This window comes from Rhinoderma darwinii, chromosome 3 (genome assembly GCF_050947455.1).
Source record: "Rhinoderma darwinii isolate aRhiDar2 chromosome 3, aRhiDar2.hap1, whole genome shotgun sequence".
Lineage (NCBI taxonomy): Eukaryota > Metazoa > Chordata > Amphibia > Anura > Rhinodermatidae > Rhinoderma > Rhinoderma darwinii.
Window position 1 is genome coordinate 242,885,224 of NC_134689.1, and position 17,965 is coordinate 242,903,188.

At 39.6% G+C, this 17,965-nt stretch overlaps 1 protein-coding gene across 2 annotated transcripts; it reads left to right on the top strand.

Moving 5' to 3' along the window:
* Positions 1 to 3: 3 nt before the first annotated feature.
* On the top strand, positions 4 to 12,518 carry RABL2B (RAB, member of RAS oncogene family like 2B). 2 transcript variants are annotated; one of them, XM_075857606.1, is made up of 9 exons: positions 4 to 91; positions 629 to 840; positions 3,201 to 3,230; positions 4,127 to 4,206; positions 4,529 to 4,608; positions 5,343 to 5,454; positions 8,252 to 8,349; positions 9,735 to 9,818; positions 11,959 to 12,518. In XM_075857606.1, exons 2-9 carry the CDS (start codon positions 734 to 736, stop codon positions 12,037 to 12,039), a joined length of 672 nt encoding a protein of 223 aa, XP_075713721.1. In that variant the 5' UTR covers positions 4 to 91; positions 629 to 733; the 3' UTR covers positions 12,040 to 12,518. The 2 variants fall into 2 exon arrangements, with proteins under 2 accessions (XP_075713721.1, XP_075713722.1); XM_075857607.1 differs by lacking the exon at positions 4 to 91 and adding an exon at positions 128 to 207.
* Positions 12,519 to 17,965: the final 5,447 nt, after the last annotated feature.

The following is a 17,965-nucleotide window of genomic DNA, read 5'->3' on the forward strand; positions in this document are numbered from 1 at the left end:
TAGCGTATGAAGCAGACCATAGCGCATGCGTGGTGTGCTAATAGTTGTGCGCCGCGAGCATCGGTTGCTAAGCAGAGGGAAGCGGATTCAGGTCAGTGGCACCGGGATGTGCGCAGATTTCCAGATATATTAAATACGGATTGTGGCTGTGTGCTGCTCTTTTTGGGTTATCTTAAAGGGGACAGAACCTGTTAATCACTAAGCTAGGTGCCCTTTGTTTTTAGTGCGCTGTTTTCTATTTTATATTAGTGTGACCGATTACAGCAAATGCCCAGGGAATACACTGCAGTGTAAGGCACCAGTTATACATTGACAATCCATCGTTTCATGATGCAAGTTCTGCCAGTCATACCCTGGTTTAGTCACTATGGTTCTTGAGCCATTTTTCCACGTAAAGTCTTGCTTAGCTGCAACCTTGGGGCACTTGCCAGTGGTGCCATTCCCCATAAGACACGTCACCCGGCGCTCATTCTGATCCTGCTCTCCAGCAGATGTATATAATTAATATATGGAGCTGACGTCCTCTGTCACATCACCTATGGGATATTAGGGCAAAGCTTGATGATATTATGTTATCACTTACCTAAAATTATTATTATTTATTTATATATATATTTTTTTTTTTTAGAGAGAAACCCATCAAAGTGTCCACCCAGAAGATTGTCGCGGTCTGCATATAGTCATGCTTGGCTTTTAATTTGGTGTGTAAACTTTGAGGATATCTGTCGTCATTATGGCCGGAGATGAACAAGGAGTCACTGAGGTTGACCAAGATAAATATGACGCGGATGAAAATGTCAAAATTATCTGTCTTGGGGACAGCGCAGTAGGAAAGTCAAAGTGAGTAGGATCTTAAAATGAAAACGAGGTTGTGAGATCAGGTGGAATTGTGTTCTGTATCCTGACAATCAGTATGTAGCTGGGAAATGGTTCTCGCTTTAGAACACCAGTGTAACTACTGATCTGGGACAATCGTGCTATAGAGCCCACATAATATATATATACATAAGGCCCCATGCACACAGCCGTGCCCGTAATCATGGCACGCGATTGCGGGCATGGACAGCCGTCCACATTTTCGGGCTGTGCTCCCATACAAAGTATGGGAGCGCAGCCCGTAAAACACGAAAAAACGACCATGCTCCATAATTCCCGGAATAGTTCTACGGCACGAACACCCATCCGTTGCGATATGGAAAGGTGTCTGCGGCCAATAGAACTGAATACAACTGAAGAGCCACAGGTTGGAGACCACTGGTCTAACTGAAAACCTAAGCATTTAGAGACAGTCTTTTCCTAATGTGCAGTCTTCTTCCAGGTACACTACCGTTCAAAAGTTTGGGGTCACCCAGACAACTTTGTGTTTTCCATGAAAACTCACACTTATATTTATCAAATGAGTTGCAAAATGACTAGAAAATATAGTCAAGACATTGACAAGGTTAGAAATAATGATTTTTATTTCAAATAATAATTTTCTCCTTCAAACTTTGCTTTCGTCAAAGAATGCTCCATTTGCAGCAATTACAGTATTGCAGACCTTTGGCATTCGAGCTGTTAATTTGCTGAGGTAATCGGGAGAAATTTCACCCCATGCTTCCAGAAGCCCCTCCCACAAGTTGGATTGGCTTGATGGGCACTTCTTGCGTACCATACGGTCAAGCTGCTCCCACAACAGCTCTATGGGGTTGAGATCTGGTGACTGCGCTGGCCACTCCATTACAGATAGAATACCAGCTGCCTGCTTCTTCCCTAAATAGTTCTTGCAAAATTTGGAAGTGTGCTTTGGGTCATTGTCCTGTTGTAGGATGAAATTGGCTCCAGTCAAGCGCTGTCCACAGGGTATGGCATGGCATTGCAAAATGGAGTGATAGCCTTCCTTATTCAAAATCCCTTTTACCTTGTACAAATCTCCCACTTTACCAGCACCAAAGCAACAGCAGACCATCACATTACCTCCACCATGCTTGACAGATGTTGTTCTGCGTCTCACGAATGTTCTTCTGTGTGATCCAAACACCTCAAACTTCGATTCGTCTGTCCATAACACTTTTTTCCAATCTTTCTCTGTCCAATGTCTGTGTGCTTTTGCCCATATTAATCTTTTCCTTTTATTAGCCAGTCTCAGATATGGCTTTTTCTTTGCCACTCTGCCCTGAAGGCCAGCATCCCGGAGTCGCCTCTTCACTGTAGACGTTGACACTGGCGTTTTGCGGGTACTATTTAATGAAGCTGCCAGTTGAGGACCTGTGAGGCGTCTATTTCTCAAACTAGAGACTAATGTACTTGTCTTGTTGCTCAGTTGTGCAGCGGGGCCTCCCACTTCTCTTTCTACTCTGGTTAGAGCCTGTGTGTGCTGTCCTCTGAAGGGAGTAGTACACACCGTTGTAGGAAATCTTCAGTTTCTTGGCAATTTCTCGCATGGAATAGCCTTCATTTCTAAGAACAAGAATAGACTGTCGAGTTTCACATGAAAGCTCTCTTTTTCTAGCCATTTTGAGAGTTTAATCGAACCCACAAATGTAATGCTCCAGATTCTCAACTAGCTCAAAGGAAGGTCAGTTTTATAGCTCCTCTAAATAGCAAAACTGTTTACAGCGGTGCTAACATAATTGCACAAGGGTTTTCAAGTGTTTTCTAATCATCCATTAGCCTTCTAACACAGTTAGCAAACACAATGTACCATTAGAACACTGGAGTGATGGTTGCTGGAAATGGGCCTCTATACACCTATGTAGATATTGCATTAAAAACCAGACGTTTGCAGCTAGAATAGTCATTTAGCACATTAACAATGTATAGAGTGTATTTCTGATTAATTTAATGTTATCTTCATTGAAAAAACTGTGCTTTTCTTTCAAAAATAAGGAAATTTCTAAGTGACCCTAAACTTTTGAACGGTAGTGTACATGGGGCATCATATAGCTGAGTTTTTCGACTGCAGTCCTCATTTACCCCCAACAGATCATACATTCAGGATTTTGTCAGTTCATCAGGAATTTCTATTCATTCTGAAATCATGACCGGTTGGGAGTACTTGAGGACAGAAGTTGAAGAACACTGCCACGTAAACTGATGTATGGTAACTGAACACAATAGAAGTGAATGAAGATGATGTCTCTCATAGTAATGGCTATCCATAAAATCACTCACCTCACAAATTCTTCTCATTGTTTCTGACTTCCGTGGTTTTCTTGCAGGTTGATGGAGCGTTTCCTAATAGATGGATTGTATCCTTTCCGAGCAGTCTGTACTTTTATGATATAATGTGAGATGTAGTAATAGGTTAACTACAGACCATGCTAGACCTGGGTTCTGTATGATGCTCTTCATGCAGTAGTTGTGTGGGAACTAGAAAAAAACGAGTTAGGCCCTGTTCACAATGAGGTTTTTTCTTGCAGGCTGAAAAATCTGCCTAAAAATTCTTTCAGGAATTTTTGCCGCGATTTTCACTTCATTTTTCGCCTGCGGGCATTGAGTGCTGCAGGCAAAAAATGCTTTCTCTCCCTTCCATTGATTTCAATGGGAGGTCAGAGGCGGAATCGCGGCAAGAAAGAGCATGCTGCGGCTAAAAACCACAGCAGAAAAATATGCCTCTGCCTTCTATTGAAATCAATGGGAGGCGGTTTCGGAATTTTTTTGCTGCTGATTCTGACGCGGTTTCCGCGTCAAAATTAGCGTAAAAAAACTCAGTGTGAACTGGGCCTTAGAGTTCAGCTTAGCAGAATTAAAAACGTACTTAGAAATACAGCAACTGTTGGCCGAATTCTCAAACATTGCCATATGCCATTCAAGGCCCCTAGAAAACAAGGTGAAGACCCCCCTATGAACACTACAACGGCTTACATCAATTGTTGTTATCCTATTAAAAGGCTTGCTGCAAAACATCCGAATAAAATATTAAGACATAACTTAACATTCAGGTAATTATATTATTAGATAATTTTTATTTGCGATGAAAATTCTGTATATTAGGCACTGTTTTTCGTGTCCGTCAAATTTGGAAAGAAATGTACGCTGTAACAGGATGTACCTCCATAGATAGTTCACACATATATATATATTATAAAGCAATCTGCATTTATGACGTTTTATTATTAGTTTTTGACGCCTTAACCTTTTCCAGTCGTCCTCAGCAGCTTTCAACCTTTGCTTTAACACTCTATAAGTATACCACAACTGTGGATGGCAAGACTGTCCTAGTTGGTAAGTATTAATCATACTGTAGCATTTAGGAAGATTCAGGTAACACTTGCTACCTAGGGTACAATGAGAGGAATTTATTATACGTTCTACGTCCGTTTTCTGGCATAGAAAAGGCACAAATGCTGCAAGAGTCCCAATTTGCCTAAAAAATTTCAAGTTTTGCGAGAAAATTGGCGGTGCTTATCAAAGGGGGTGTGGTTTGAGACGCCACTCTTAATAAATCTTCCCCATTGAGTTAACCCTCCAATAGTTATTGATATAGAACCATCCGTCATGAACGGTCAACAGATCTACTTTGCTGAAATGTTTTTGTATGTTTCAGATTTCTGGGATACGGCTGGACAGGAGAGATTCCTGAGCATGCACGCTTCCTATTACCACAAAGCGCATGCTTGTATCATGGTATGTTCTTGCTGTATTGTACAGGGTGGGCCATTTATATGGATACACCTAAATAAAATGGGAATGGTTGGTGATATTAACTTCCTGTTTGTGGCACATTAGTATATGGGAGGGGGGAAACTTTTCAAGCTGGGTGTTGACCATGGCGGCCATTTTGAAGTCGGCCATTTTGTATCCAACTTTCAAACATCGTCCTTCCCTGATAACATTTATTCAGTTGTTTTACATTTATACCTGATCTGGGACAGCTGTGTCATTATAGTCACTATAGCATCTCTTACATTAGTCGTCACCTATCTTTTCAAGACTCCTGAATCTCAGATCTGCTAAGTGGTACAGTAATACATATCCCCTCCTATTTACTGCAGAAAAAATCAGGACAAGGTGACCTTAAGTAATACAGCTATTATGGAGGCCATATGGATTGTGACCCAGATTTTATAGAAACAAGTTTATTAATAAGAAAATACTCAGTAATGTTATTAGCAACTTGACAGAAGCGGATTACTCAAAGACGGATGTTTGCTGGTGATTTTTTTTTCATTTATTATTATTATTATTATTATTATTATTATTATAGGGAGATTGAATTTTAAGTATTTAAGTTTTTTTTTCATTTGATAAAGATCCAGTTTTTAGATTATTATATCTTTTTTTTTATGTCCCACTAAACACCCATAATTATACATATATCCTATGCCAGATAAACATGTTATGTTTTTTTCCCCTTATAGGTTTTTGATGTACAGCGCAAAGTTACATATAAAAACCTGTCAACCTGGTACCAGGAGCTGCGGGAGTACCGGCCAGAAATCCCTTGTATTGTTGTCGCAAACAAAATTGATGGTGAGGAAATTATTAATTGATTTTTATAAAAGTAAGAACTAAAACAGTTTGATAAAAACCATAACAATAGTAGAACTGTAAATAAAGTTAGGAAGAACAGCAAAAGTCTCCTATTATATTCGATGCTGACAATGTGTTAGTCTATGTTCAAATATTTTCAGGCTTATTTTGACACATAAAATGCTCATATTACACGCCTAAATACACGAGAAACACGCCTGCAAGCAGCTTCCCATGCTAAAGTCTTTCCTATTGACGCTTTTAAAAAAATGCTCCAAAAATGCGACCTCGAGATAAGTTGCAAATACGCTTGAAAAATACGCTAGTATACGCCTGAATTTCAGGGGCTGATTTCTCTTGAAATCAGCCTCATATTTTTTAGCCTGTAAATGATGCCATGTGAACATAGCCTTATAATTCTTCAATGGAGGGAGAAACCCTAAGATCCGCTCCCAATTTGCTCAGTAAGTCAGCGGAGTACGTTTCAGGTAGTATGGGGCGAAGACAACATTACAAAGGGGTCCAATGATTAAATGCATCTCTTCAAATCGGTTGTTGTCGCTCACGTATGTCCTTGGAGGCGGTAAAAATGGTAGACCGGCTTGTATTGGTTCTGAAATGGTAGGGGCACTCCAACTTCTAGAAGCAGAAGACATTTGTAATTCTTGGAAAGAACTCAGGATTGCTAAAGATTGGAGTGGAAGATAACAGACTTTGAGGTACAGTGGAAGACTTAATTGAATGAAATACAGTTTGTGTTCGCACTTGAGTTAGGGAAGTGTGCCACGTGAATAGCAGAAGTGAATTACTCATTTTAAGTTAATTGTTTGAGCTTTATGATGGATGCAGTCCATCTGCAAGTGGAAAGCGCAATGATCCGTTATGTATTGAGACGAGCGATCATTACTACGATCGTTCGTCCCCATACATTTCCATCATGTCAGCAGCACATCTCTCTGTTTATACAGGGAGATATGCTGCCGACTAGCGACCATTTTCTTGGCCACATAAACGATACGATCAGTCGATGAACGAGTGTTTTCTCGTTCATCGGCTGATCGTTGCCCTGTTTACACAGGGCAGTGATCAGGAATGAGCGTTTGTATGAACACTCGTTTGCCCGATAATTGGCCCGTGTAAAAGGGCCTTATACATGGATTTTCTCATCCTCCCTCACTGGAAGTAATCCTATACAGAGCAAAGCAGTAAAGCTCATACTAAATACAGTGGAGGAAATAAGTATTTGATCCCTTGCTGATTTTGTAAGTTTGCCCACTGTCTAAAGACATGAACAGTCTAGAATTTTTAGGCTAGGTTAATTTTACCAGTGAGAGATAGATTATATAAAAAAAGAAAATCACATTGTCAAAATGATATATATTTATATGCATTGTGCACAGAGAAATAAGTATTTGATCCCCTACCAACCATTAAGAGTTCAGCCTCCTCCAGACCAGTTACACGCTCCAAATCAACTTGGTGCCTGCATTAAAGACAGCTGTCTTACATGGTCACCTGTATAAAAGACTCCTGTCCACAGACTCAATTAATCAGTCTGACTCTAACCCCTACAACATGGGCAAGACCAAAGAGCTTTCTAAGGATGTCAGGGACAAGATCATAGACCTGCACAAGGCTGGAATGGGCTACAAAACCATAAGTAAGACGCTGGGTGAGAAGGAGACAACTGTTGGTGCAATAGTAAGAAAATGGAAGGTGAGAGCTCAGCCGAAAACTACACGGGGGGAACTTGTTAATGATCTCAAGGCAGCTGGGACCACAGTCACCAAGAAAACCATTGGTAACACATTACGCCGTAATGGATTAAAAATGGATTAAAATCCTGCAGTGCCCGCAAGGTCCCCCTGCTCAAGAAGGCACATGTACAGGCACGTCTGAAGTTTGCAAATGAACATCTGGATGATTCTGAGAGTGATTGGGAGAAGGTGCTGTGGTCGGATGAGACTAAAATTGAGCTCTTTGGCATTAACTCAACTCGCCGTTTTTGGAGGAAGAGAAATGCTGCCTATGACCCAAACAACACCGTCCCCACTGTCAAGCATGGAGGTGGAAACATTATGTTTTGGGGGTGTTTCTCTGCTAAGGGCACAGGATTACTTCACCGCATCAATGGGAGAATGGATGGAGCCATGTACCGTCAAATCCTGAGTGACAACCTCCTTCCCTCCACCAGGACATTAAAAATGGCTCGTGGCTGGGTCTTCCAGCACGACAATGACCCAAAACATACAGCCAAGGCAATAAAGGAGTGGCTCAAAAAGAAGCACATTAAGGTCATGGAGTGGCCTAGCCAGTCTCCAGACCTTAATCCCATCGAAAACTTATGGAGGGAGCTGAAGATCCGAGTTGCCAAGCGACAGCCTCGAAATCTTAATGATTTACAGATGATCTGCAAAGAGGAGTGGGCCAAAATTCCATCTAACATGTGTGCAAACCTCATCATCAACTACAAAAAACGTCTGAATGTTGTGCATGCCAACAAGGGTTTTTGCCACCAAGTATTAAGTCTTGTTTACCAAAGGGATGAAATACTTATTTCTCTGTGCACAATGCAAATAAATATATATAATTTTGACAATGTGATTTTTATTTTTTATTTTTTTTTATATATAATTAACCTAGCCTAAAAATTCTAGACTGTTCATGTCTTTGACAGTGGGCAAACTTACAAAATCAGCAAGGGATCAAATACTTATTTCCTCCACTGTACACACACACTACCGGTTCTAGTTCCTGCTGATTATCTATATTGTCATTTTTTTCATCCTCATTCTAGCTGATCAACGTGTGACACAGAAAGGTTTTAATTTTGCCAAGAAGCACAACCTGCCATTTTACTTTGTTTCTGCTGCTGATGGCACCAACGTAGTAAAGGTAGAATTCAAAATATTTGTTTGCTTTTATTTTTTTCTCATTCAGTTGTAGTTGGAGCTTACAAATAAATGTATTTATAGGCCATCAATTAACCAAATATAATTAAGTCTAAAGCTTATGGTTCAAGGCTATGTACACCTTTTGACATAGTGTTTGTTTTTTTTTTATTGTTTTTTTTTAAATAAACATGTATCAGTGCGATTGGTGCAACTTACTAAATACATTTTATTAAAAATTATCTTTACTTTTTGAAATACAGCTGCTTTGTATCTTGTATACAGAGCAACTGTATCTTGCACTGAATCCTGTATCCGTCCGGTCAGCGGGACTGACGGGTTCAGTGTTATCCACCTGTTATCGATCACATCTAAGTTATGAACTTAGATATGATCATTAACAGCTCGATTCTGCGTCACGCAGTATCCGCTGACACTAAACCCGACAGTCCCACTGACCTGACGGATAAAGGATTCAGTGCAAGATGCAGTTGCTCTGTATTCAAGATACAAAGCAGCTGTATTTCAAAAAGTAAAAATAATTTTTAATAAAATGTATTTAGGAAGTTGCACCAATCGCACTGATACATGTTTATTAAAAAACCTACAAACAAAAAAACACTGTCAAAGGTGTACGTAGCCTTTAACTATGGCATCAACAGACACTTGCACTGATTTGTTTTTTGTTTCTGGACATATGTTTGTGTGTTTTGGGGGTTTCTCATTGTTTTTCAGGAAAAGTGCTTGTTCTTCTTGTGCCTAATTTGCATGTTAAAATTAGTAATGCATTCATTTTTTTTTTCAATTTTATTGACAGATTGCTGTTTTCATTCAGTTTTTTAATACATTTTTGTAGCCTGTAGCAGGAGTGTATCCTTAAGTGAGGAAAGGTTTAAAGGAAAATACTTTTGATTCTATACAGATGTGTTCACCCTTAACTTTTCTTCAACTGCGTTTTTATACAATTTGTCATGAAACCAATTCAATACTATCTCGCGCCATCCACTAAAAAAACATTTGGCATCTGTTCGAGGCATCGGTTACCGCCATCCAGTAAAAAAAAACGTATACTTTTTGGGGGGTTTTTACCATTTTTTTACTATTTGATGACTGGCTGATGAATGGCATTCGGCGGAGGCATCCGTCTTAGGTATACCTTTTTCTACAGGTTTATTTAACATCTCGTGCCACACATCTTAGGATATTTCAGGTCTAGAGATAAGTTATGGTAGGACACCACAGCATTTTGAATCCATTTCCAATTTTGGCATAAAAATGTATTCTTTGAACAAGGCCTAAAGCGGTTTCTTGCTCATTTTTACAGTGCAGTTTTTTTTATTGCCACTTCTTGCTTTCTGTTAACCAAACTATTTCCTTTTTACTGCTTAGCTATTTACAGATGCCATTAAGCTAGCTGTATCTTACAAGCAGAACTCGAGGGACTTTTTGGATGAAGTAATGCGGGAGTTGGAGGTAAGTGGCAGCAATATATTAACATACTGGCTCGGATTTACGAAGATTAGCGTTTCATATGCCAGTCTTAAACAGAAGCCCGCTAGAGTAAGGTGCAATATCACCCCACAAAAGTGGGGAGACAACTAGTTGGTTGAGATTTTTGAGCACAACACTCACATCATGGAGAGAAATATATATGCTTTCCCCCACCATTTCTTAATGGACTACATCTAATATACATCTACAGCTGGAATTATTATTTTTGCTTGTTTTGTGAAGATAGGTACGCTTTAATAAATACTAACTACTACATCTTTTTTTTTTTTTAACAACCTAATTTTTATGGAGTTTTCATAAGTCATAACAGAAGTATAACAAGCAGAATAACAAAGACCTAATTCAAGCATCCATATTCTAGAGCTAAAAATAAATGGTCATATTTCATCATATGTATCGATATAAAACTGACCATACATGTAATCGGTAATACATATGAAATAGAAGTATGAACGAATTATACAAAACATTGGGCATATCGAAAGGTATCCGAATAGGATCAGTCACCAAAGGTAGCTATCAGCTACAAATATATATTACGAAACGCAGCTGACTATATTGATCAGCGCCAAATAAAGAAGCACCACAATATGTAATAGTGGTGACATTGAGGACAGATGTAAAAGAAATAGAAAAAGTGAGGCGAGTTAGGGAGAAGGAAGAAACAAAAAAGGAGGGGGGGACGACCACCGGGGTTTAGGGAAGAGGGGACAGGGAAGGTGAGAAAGACCTGTGTCCCTGTCTCTCACTGTCTCCCCATTTGTAGGTTCTAAGTAAAGTAGTACCTTTTGAGAGCAAGTCAGGATACGGTCTACGGTAGGGTGTGATCCAAACTCTCTCTATCCTCTGCGGTCAAACACTCCGTACGTTCGAAGTTATTCATCTCGGCAATGCATTCATTCAACGGTGGACAGATGAGAGATTTGCTATATCTGGGAATGGCAGATCTGGCCGCCTTCAAAAAATGACGAAGTAGACCCTTCTTTATTTTTGAAAGAGGACCCGGGATCAGAGAGAGGAAGGCCAATTTAGGAGTGGCTGTGAGAGTTGTGCCAGTAACCTGATGGTAGATGGCAAAAATGGTTTGCCAACATGATTGTAGAACAGGCAACCCTACCATATATGTATCATATTGCCGACCTCTGTGTTGCAGCGCCAATACAAATTAGAGACCATAGGGCTAGCTACTATATCTTGGTCTTTATTTAGAAGGGCTTGGCAGTTAATCCAATAATAAACAGTAGTTTTCCTTTAAAGGGAACTAGTCAGCAACCCCATGTTGCTCTCTGAGAGCAGCTGAAAGTAATGACAGAGAGGCTGATTTCACCGGTCTGTCACTTATGTTTGATAGTTTAGCGATTCTGGAAAATTGCATTGTAAATGTTCCAGTTCGATGCAAGCCCTGGGAGGAAGGAGTCCGGTGTATTCATGAGCTTCTATCCCCCCCACCCCTCCTGCCCAGCCACAGATGATTAACTGCTTTCTCCCTATGCACAGTAATAGTTGGTGAATTATCTACACCTTAACGGAGTTCTGCCTACCTTTTTATATTTTTTAGGAACTATTGGGGAGGCTGGGACCATGCCCCTGGTTTGGCATGCGCTGCTATTCTACCATGTAATTTAAGGAGTGCTGTTCCCATCCCTGCTTCTACTATGCACAGAAATAGGGAGAAAGCTGTCAATCATGGGCAGGGGGAGCGCAGCTCATGTATATGTCGGACTCCTTCCTCACAAAGGTCACATCACACTGCAATATTTAAAATGTAAGTTCTCCAAAGTCACATAACTATGAGACATGAGTGACAGACTGCTGAAATCCGTGTGTCTGTCACTACTGGACATCATAAAGTTGCTGATAGGTTACGTTAGTTTGGTTCTTGCTTCTGCTAAATAACTGCCTAATGAACTAAAATCTTGCAAGACTGGAGGTGAAATACCAACTCTAAGTTACCAATAATAAGTTTCTTCAGGTTCCACAACACCGTGTTTCTGGCACCTGCCTCATTCTGTTTAGGTCAGATTAGAGATATTTACTGGAATATGGTATTGTATTATAGGATTGTGAACTGAACAGCTCTTCCTTTTTTTTTTTTGCACAGAACTTTGAGCTGGAGAAGCCTGAGGACACATCCGATAAAGAGGAAATATCTGAGGGCACAGAGTCACCAAAGACTGTTTAAGGTGATATTCACAAAGGATATATTTCAACATCAGCAGGCGTGGCGTCCTCTGCCATTCATCACGGTCCTTTTGCTAATGGAGCCTTCTCAAGACTATAGTTTGGAAGAGACCAAACATATTAACACCTGTTTATATATAAGACACGGAATTTGAGTAACTGAGCCTCCTGCTGTTTACTGTTATAACATTATGTGGATTAATAATGGCAAACAGAACATACAACTGGAACCAAATACTATGAAGCTTGGTCACTTTACCCTTCTAGGAGCAACGGTAGCTGCTGGTGATACCAGACTCTAACACTACTCATGTGACTTGCATTTCAGCTTGTTTAATGTCATCACATTAGATTATAACATTTCAACCTTGCAACTGTGATATTTTTACGGATTTATGTATCCACTATTGTATCACTTGCTGCCGAGTTTACTAGTTTAATAGGTTCTTAGACATCTTATTAAATTATTATAATTGATAATGATTCTTGATGAGTATCTCTTTGAAGGGAATCTCTCACCATCTCTGACCTCTTCAAACTGCTATAATGGTTAGATAGTCTTAAAGAGGCTCTGTCACCAGATTATAAGCGCCCTATCTCCTACATAATCTGATCGGCACTGTAATGTAGATAACAGGAGTGATTTTTATTTTGAAAAATGATCATTTTTGAGCAAGTTATGAACAATTTTAGATTTATGCTAATTCGTTTCTTAACCCTTTCAAGACCGAGCTCATTTTGGCCTTCAGGACCAGCCCCATTTTTTCAAATCTGACATGTATTACTTTATGTGGTAATAACTCCGGAATGCTTTTGCCTATCCAAGCGATTCTGAGATTGTTTTCTCGTGACATATTGTACTTTATATTAGTGGAAAAATTTGGTCAATAAATTCATTGCTTATTTGTGAAAAACACCAACATTTTGAGAAAATGTGCAAAAATTATGATTTTTCTAATTTTAAATGTATCTGCTTGTAAAACAGATAGTAATACCACACAAAATAGTTACTATTTTACATATTCCATATGTCTACTTTATATTTGCATAGTTTTTTGAACATTATTTAATTTTTCTAGGACGTTACAAGGCTTAGTACTTTACCAGCAATTTCTCACATTTTCAACAAAATTTCAAAAGGCGATTTTTACAGGGACCAGTTCAGTTCTAAAACGGCTTTGAGGGCCTTATGTACTAGATAGACCCCATAAATCACCCCATATTAAAAACTGCACCCCTCAAAGTATTCAAAACAGCATTCAGAAAGTTTCTTAACCCTTTAGGCGTTTCACAGGAATTAAAGCAATGTAGAGGGGAAATTGACAAATTTTTATTTTTTTTGCTGCAATTCATTTGTAATAAATTTTTTTTCTGTACCGCAGAAGGTTTTACCAGAGAAACGCAACACAATATTTTATTGCCCAGATTCTGCAGTTTTTAGAAATATCCCACATGTGGCTCTAGTGTAATAATGGACTGAAATACCGGCCTCAGAAGCGAAGGAGCACCTAGTGGATATTGTGGCCTCCTTTTTTTTAGAATATATTTTAGGCACCATGTCGGGTTTGAAGAGGTCTTGTGGTGCCAAAACAGTGGAAATCCCCCAAAAGTGACACGGTTTTGGAAACTGCACCCCTCAAGGATTTTTTCGAGGGGTATAGGTAGCATCTTGACCCCACAGGTCTTCTGCTATATTTATTGGAGTTTGCCTGTGAAAGTGAAAATCTACTTTTTTTCTGAAAAAATATAAAAAAAAAAGATATTTGCAAGGAATAAAGAATAAAAAGCACCCCAAAACTTGTAAAACTACTTCTCCCGATTACAGCAATACCCCATATGTGGTACTAAACTGCTGTTTGGACCCACGGCAGAGCTCAGAAGGGCAGGAGCGCCATTTGGATTTTGAAGCGCAGATTTTGCTGGATTGGTTTTCAGTGCCATGTCACGTTTGCAACGCCCTGGAGGGAGCAAAACAGTGGAAACCCCCCAAAAGTGACCCCATTTTGTAGACTGCACCCCTCAAGGAATGTTTCTAGGGGTATAGTTAGCATTTTGACCCCACAGTTTTTTTGCTGAATTTAGTGGAATTAGGCCGTGAAAATGAAAATCTACTTTTTTCTGAAAAAACATAGAAATGTTTAATTTTTACAATGAATAAAGTAGAAAAATCACCCCAAAATTTGTAAAGCAATTTGTCCTGATTACAGCAATACACCATATGTGGTAATAAACTGCTGTTTGGACCCACGGCAAGACTCAGAAGGGAAGAAACAATATTTGGCTTTTGGAGCTCACATTTAGCTGGAATGGTTTTCGGGTGTCATGTCGCATTTGCAAAGCCCCTGAGGTACCAAAACAGTGGAAACTTCCCAAAAGTCCCTTTAGGGGACTGGAACGAGCGATCATTAGGTCGCTGGTACAATACACTGCAGTACTAATGTATTGCAGTATAATATCATTTTTACAGGCTCCTGTAACAGCGCGATCGCTGTTCCTGTCCATTAGTCCCGGGTGTCAGCTGTAATACACAGCTGACACCTGCAGAATATGGCGCGGGCGCAGCGCATGAGCCCGCTCCATATATAACCCCCCCCCCACACCACGACATGCTATTAAGTCGTGGTGCGCGAAGGCGTTAATGCGCAGCGGATGGTGCAAAGTGAAAATTAAAATTTTCCACTGATATGCCATTTTAACGCACAATATGTTGTGCCCAGTTTGTGCCACTGAAGACAAATACCTCGTACAATGTTGAGCGGGTTCTCCCGGATATAAAATATCATATATGTGGACGTAAGCTGGTGTTTGGGCACGCTGCGGGGCTCAAGGGAGGGAGCGCCATTTGGCTTTTGGAGCGCAGAGTTTGCTTGGTAACTGTTCTGTTTGGGGTTTTGCTGGTATTTCAGTTTATGATGTGGGGGTATGTGTAAATTGGGCAGAGTACATCAGGACATAATAAGAGGGTATAATAATTTGGTAAATAAATAATAATCCGCAGATATGTGGCCAATGTCGCACTGATAAATGGCGCCTGATCTTATCAGCTTTTGGACACTGCACAATTTCTGTCGCTATATTCTGAGAGCCAGAACTTTTTTTTTTTTTTTCTTCACCGGAGCCGTGCGAGGACTTATTTGTTTCGGGACAATCTGTAGTTTTCATCAGTACCATTTTAGGGTACATGTGTTTTTTTTTTTTTATCACTTTTTATTAGATTTTTTTGGCAAGCAAAGTGACAGAAAAACAAATTCTGACCATGTTTTTTGTGTTTTTTTTTTTTTTTTTTTTTTTACACTTTTCACCGTGCGCTATAAATTACATTTTACTTTATTCTGCGGGTCGATACGATTACGGCGATACCAGATGTATATAGTTTTTTATGTTTTGTGGCATTTGCACAATAAAATCACTTTTCGATAAAATTATTTATTTTTTGTGTCACCATATTCTGAGAGGCATAACTTTTTTATTTTTCAGTCAAAAAAGCTGTGTAAGGGCTTGTTTTTTGCGGGACGGGTTGTCGTTTTTATTGGTACTATTTTAGGGTACATGCAACTTTTTGATCACTTTTTATTCTATATTTTTGTAGAGTTGATGACCAAAAAAATAGTGATTCTGACATTGTTTTTTAATAATTTTTTTTGCGCTGTTGACCGTGCGGGAAAGATAATATAGTTTTATAGTTTGGGTCGTTACGAACGCGGTGATACCAAATATGTGTACTTTTTTTTTTAACATTTTGATTTTTTTCCTATAATAAAAGACTTATAGGAAAAAAAGCATTTTTTGTTTTTGTAACCTTTTATAACTTGTTTTTACACTTTTATAAAACATTTTTATTACTTTTATTTTTTACTTGTTTTACTTGAAGACTTGGCAGCACTGATCGCTGCTATAATACATTACACTACCTAGGTAGTGTAACGTATTATAAACTGTCAGTGTGACGCTGAGAGTCACACTGACCGGAAGCTTATGAGGACCGGCCTCCGGCTGGTTCTCATAGGCTGCTGTGCATGGCAGACCCGGGGGCCGTTGTATGGCCTCCGGTTCTGCCTTATAACCGACTGCAGCACCCGCAATCGGTCCCCGTGAATGTTTGTTGTAGCAACAAACTTTCCAGTTTGTTGCTACAACAGACTTTCCCTGCGATCACATGACCGGGACCTGAACCAATTAGGTCCCGGTCATGTCTCCGGGACCAGAGGCAGGGGTTAACAGCGCGATCCGGGTGTCAGCGCTACTCTGAGACACCCGGATCGCGCTTTTAACACCCACCGTGAATTCACGTCGGCACTGCACAGAGCCCAGCAAATGCCGACGTGAATATACAGTGGGCGGTCGGGAAGAGGTTAATAGACAACTGGGCGTGTTTTTACTTTTTACCAACTGGGCGTTGTAAAGAGAAGTGTATGACGCTGACCAATCAGTGACCAATCAGCGTCATACACTTCTCATTGTTCCAGTGTGATTGTGCAGTGAAAGAAGCTGTGCTGGAACAATGAGAAGTGTATGACGCTGACCAATCAGTGACCAATCAGCGTCATACACTTCTCATTGTTCCAGCCCAGCTTCTTTCACTGCACAATCACGCTGTAACAATGGGCTGGAACAATGAGAAGTGTATGACACCGATTGGTCACTTATTGGTCAGCGTCATACACTCCTCTGTACAACGCCCAGTTGGTAAAAAGTAAAGTAAAAACACGCCCAGTTGTCTATTAAGAAACTAATTCGCATAAATCTAAAATTGTTTAACTTGCTCAAAAATGATAGTTTTTTTTTAAAATAAAAACCACTGTTATCTACATTACAGCGCCGATCAGATTAATGTGGTGATAGAGCCTCTTTAACCCCTTTAGGACACAGCCTGTTTTGGCCTTGTGGACACAGATGATTTTTTTCAAATCTGACGTGTCAATTTATATGGTAATAACTCCAGAATGCTTTTACCTATCCAAGCGATTCTGAGATTGTTTTCTTGTGACACATTGTACTTTGTTAGTGAAAAAATTTGGTAGATAAATTCAATATTTATTTGTGAAAAACTTCTAATGTTAGTGAAAATTTGCAAAAATTAGCATTTTTCAAAATTTAAATGTATTTGCTTGTAAAACACATAGTAATACCACACAAAATAGTTACTAGTTAACATCCCCCATATGTCTACTTTATGTTTTCATCGTTTTCTTTCTCACGTCCTTTTATTTCTCTAGGACGTTACAAGGCTTAGAACTTTAGCAGCAATTTCTCATATTTTCAGGAAAGTTTCAAAAGGCTATTTTTTCAGGGACCAGTTCAGATCTGAAGTGGCTTTGAGGGCCTTATATTCTAGATAGACCCCATAAATCACCCCATTTTGAAAACTGCACCCCCTCAAAGTATTTAAAACCACATTCAGAAAGTATTTTAACCCTTTAGGCGTTTCACAGGAATTACGGCAAAGTAGAGGTGAAATTTACAAATTTCATTTTTTTTGCCAAAATTCATTTGTAATAAAAAAAAAAATCTGTAACACAGAAGGTTATACCAGAGAAACACAACTCAATATTTATTGCCCAGACTCTGCAGTTTTTAGAATAATCCAACATGTGGCCCTAGTGTCCCAATGGACTGAAGCACCTGCCTCAGAAGCAAAGGAGCACCTAGTGGATTTTGGGGCCTCCTTTATTTAGGAATGTATTTTAGGCACCATGTCAGGTTTGAAGAGGTCTTGTGGTACCTAAACAGTCGAAGCCCCCCAAAAGTGACCCCATTTTGGAAACTACACCCCTCAAGGCATTTTTCTAGGGGTTGTGAGACAGTGACAGGTAAAGTCATTGAGGGAAGGTATATTTCCCCTAGAATCCTGTCATATGTATCCTAGGCTCCAGGGAATGAGTAGTTCTTGCAATAGAAAGCTCTAGTTGTCCAATCTCGGCTTAAGG

What these genes read in the sequence shown, in the direction of transcription:
- RABL2B (XM_075857606.1), top strand. Translation starts at nt 734, where the DNA reads ATGGCCGGAGATGAACAAGGAGTCACTGAGGTTGACCAAGATAAATAT. An exon ending in AGCGCAGTAGGAAAGTCAAA is followed by an intron (nt 841 to 3,200) that starts GTGAGTAGGATC and finishes GTTTTCTTGCAG; the next exon opens with GTTGATGGAGCGTTTCCTAA. An exon ending in TGTCGCAAACAAAATTGATG is followed by an intron (nt 5,455 to 8,251) that starts GTGAGGAAATTA and finishes TCCTCATTCTAG; the next exon opens with CTGATCAACGTGTGACACAG.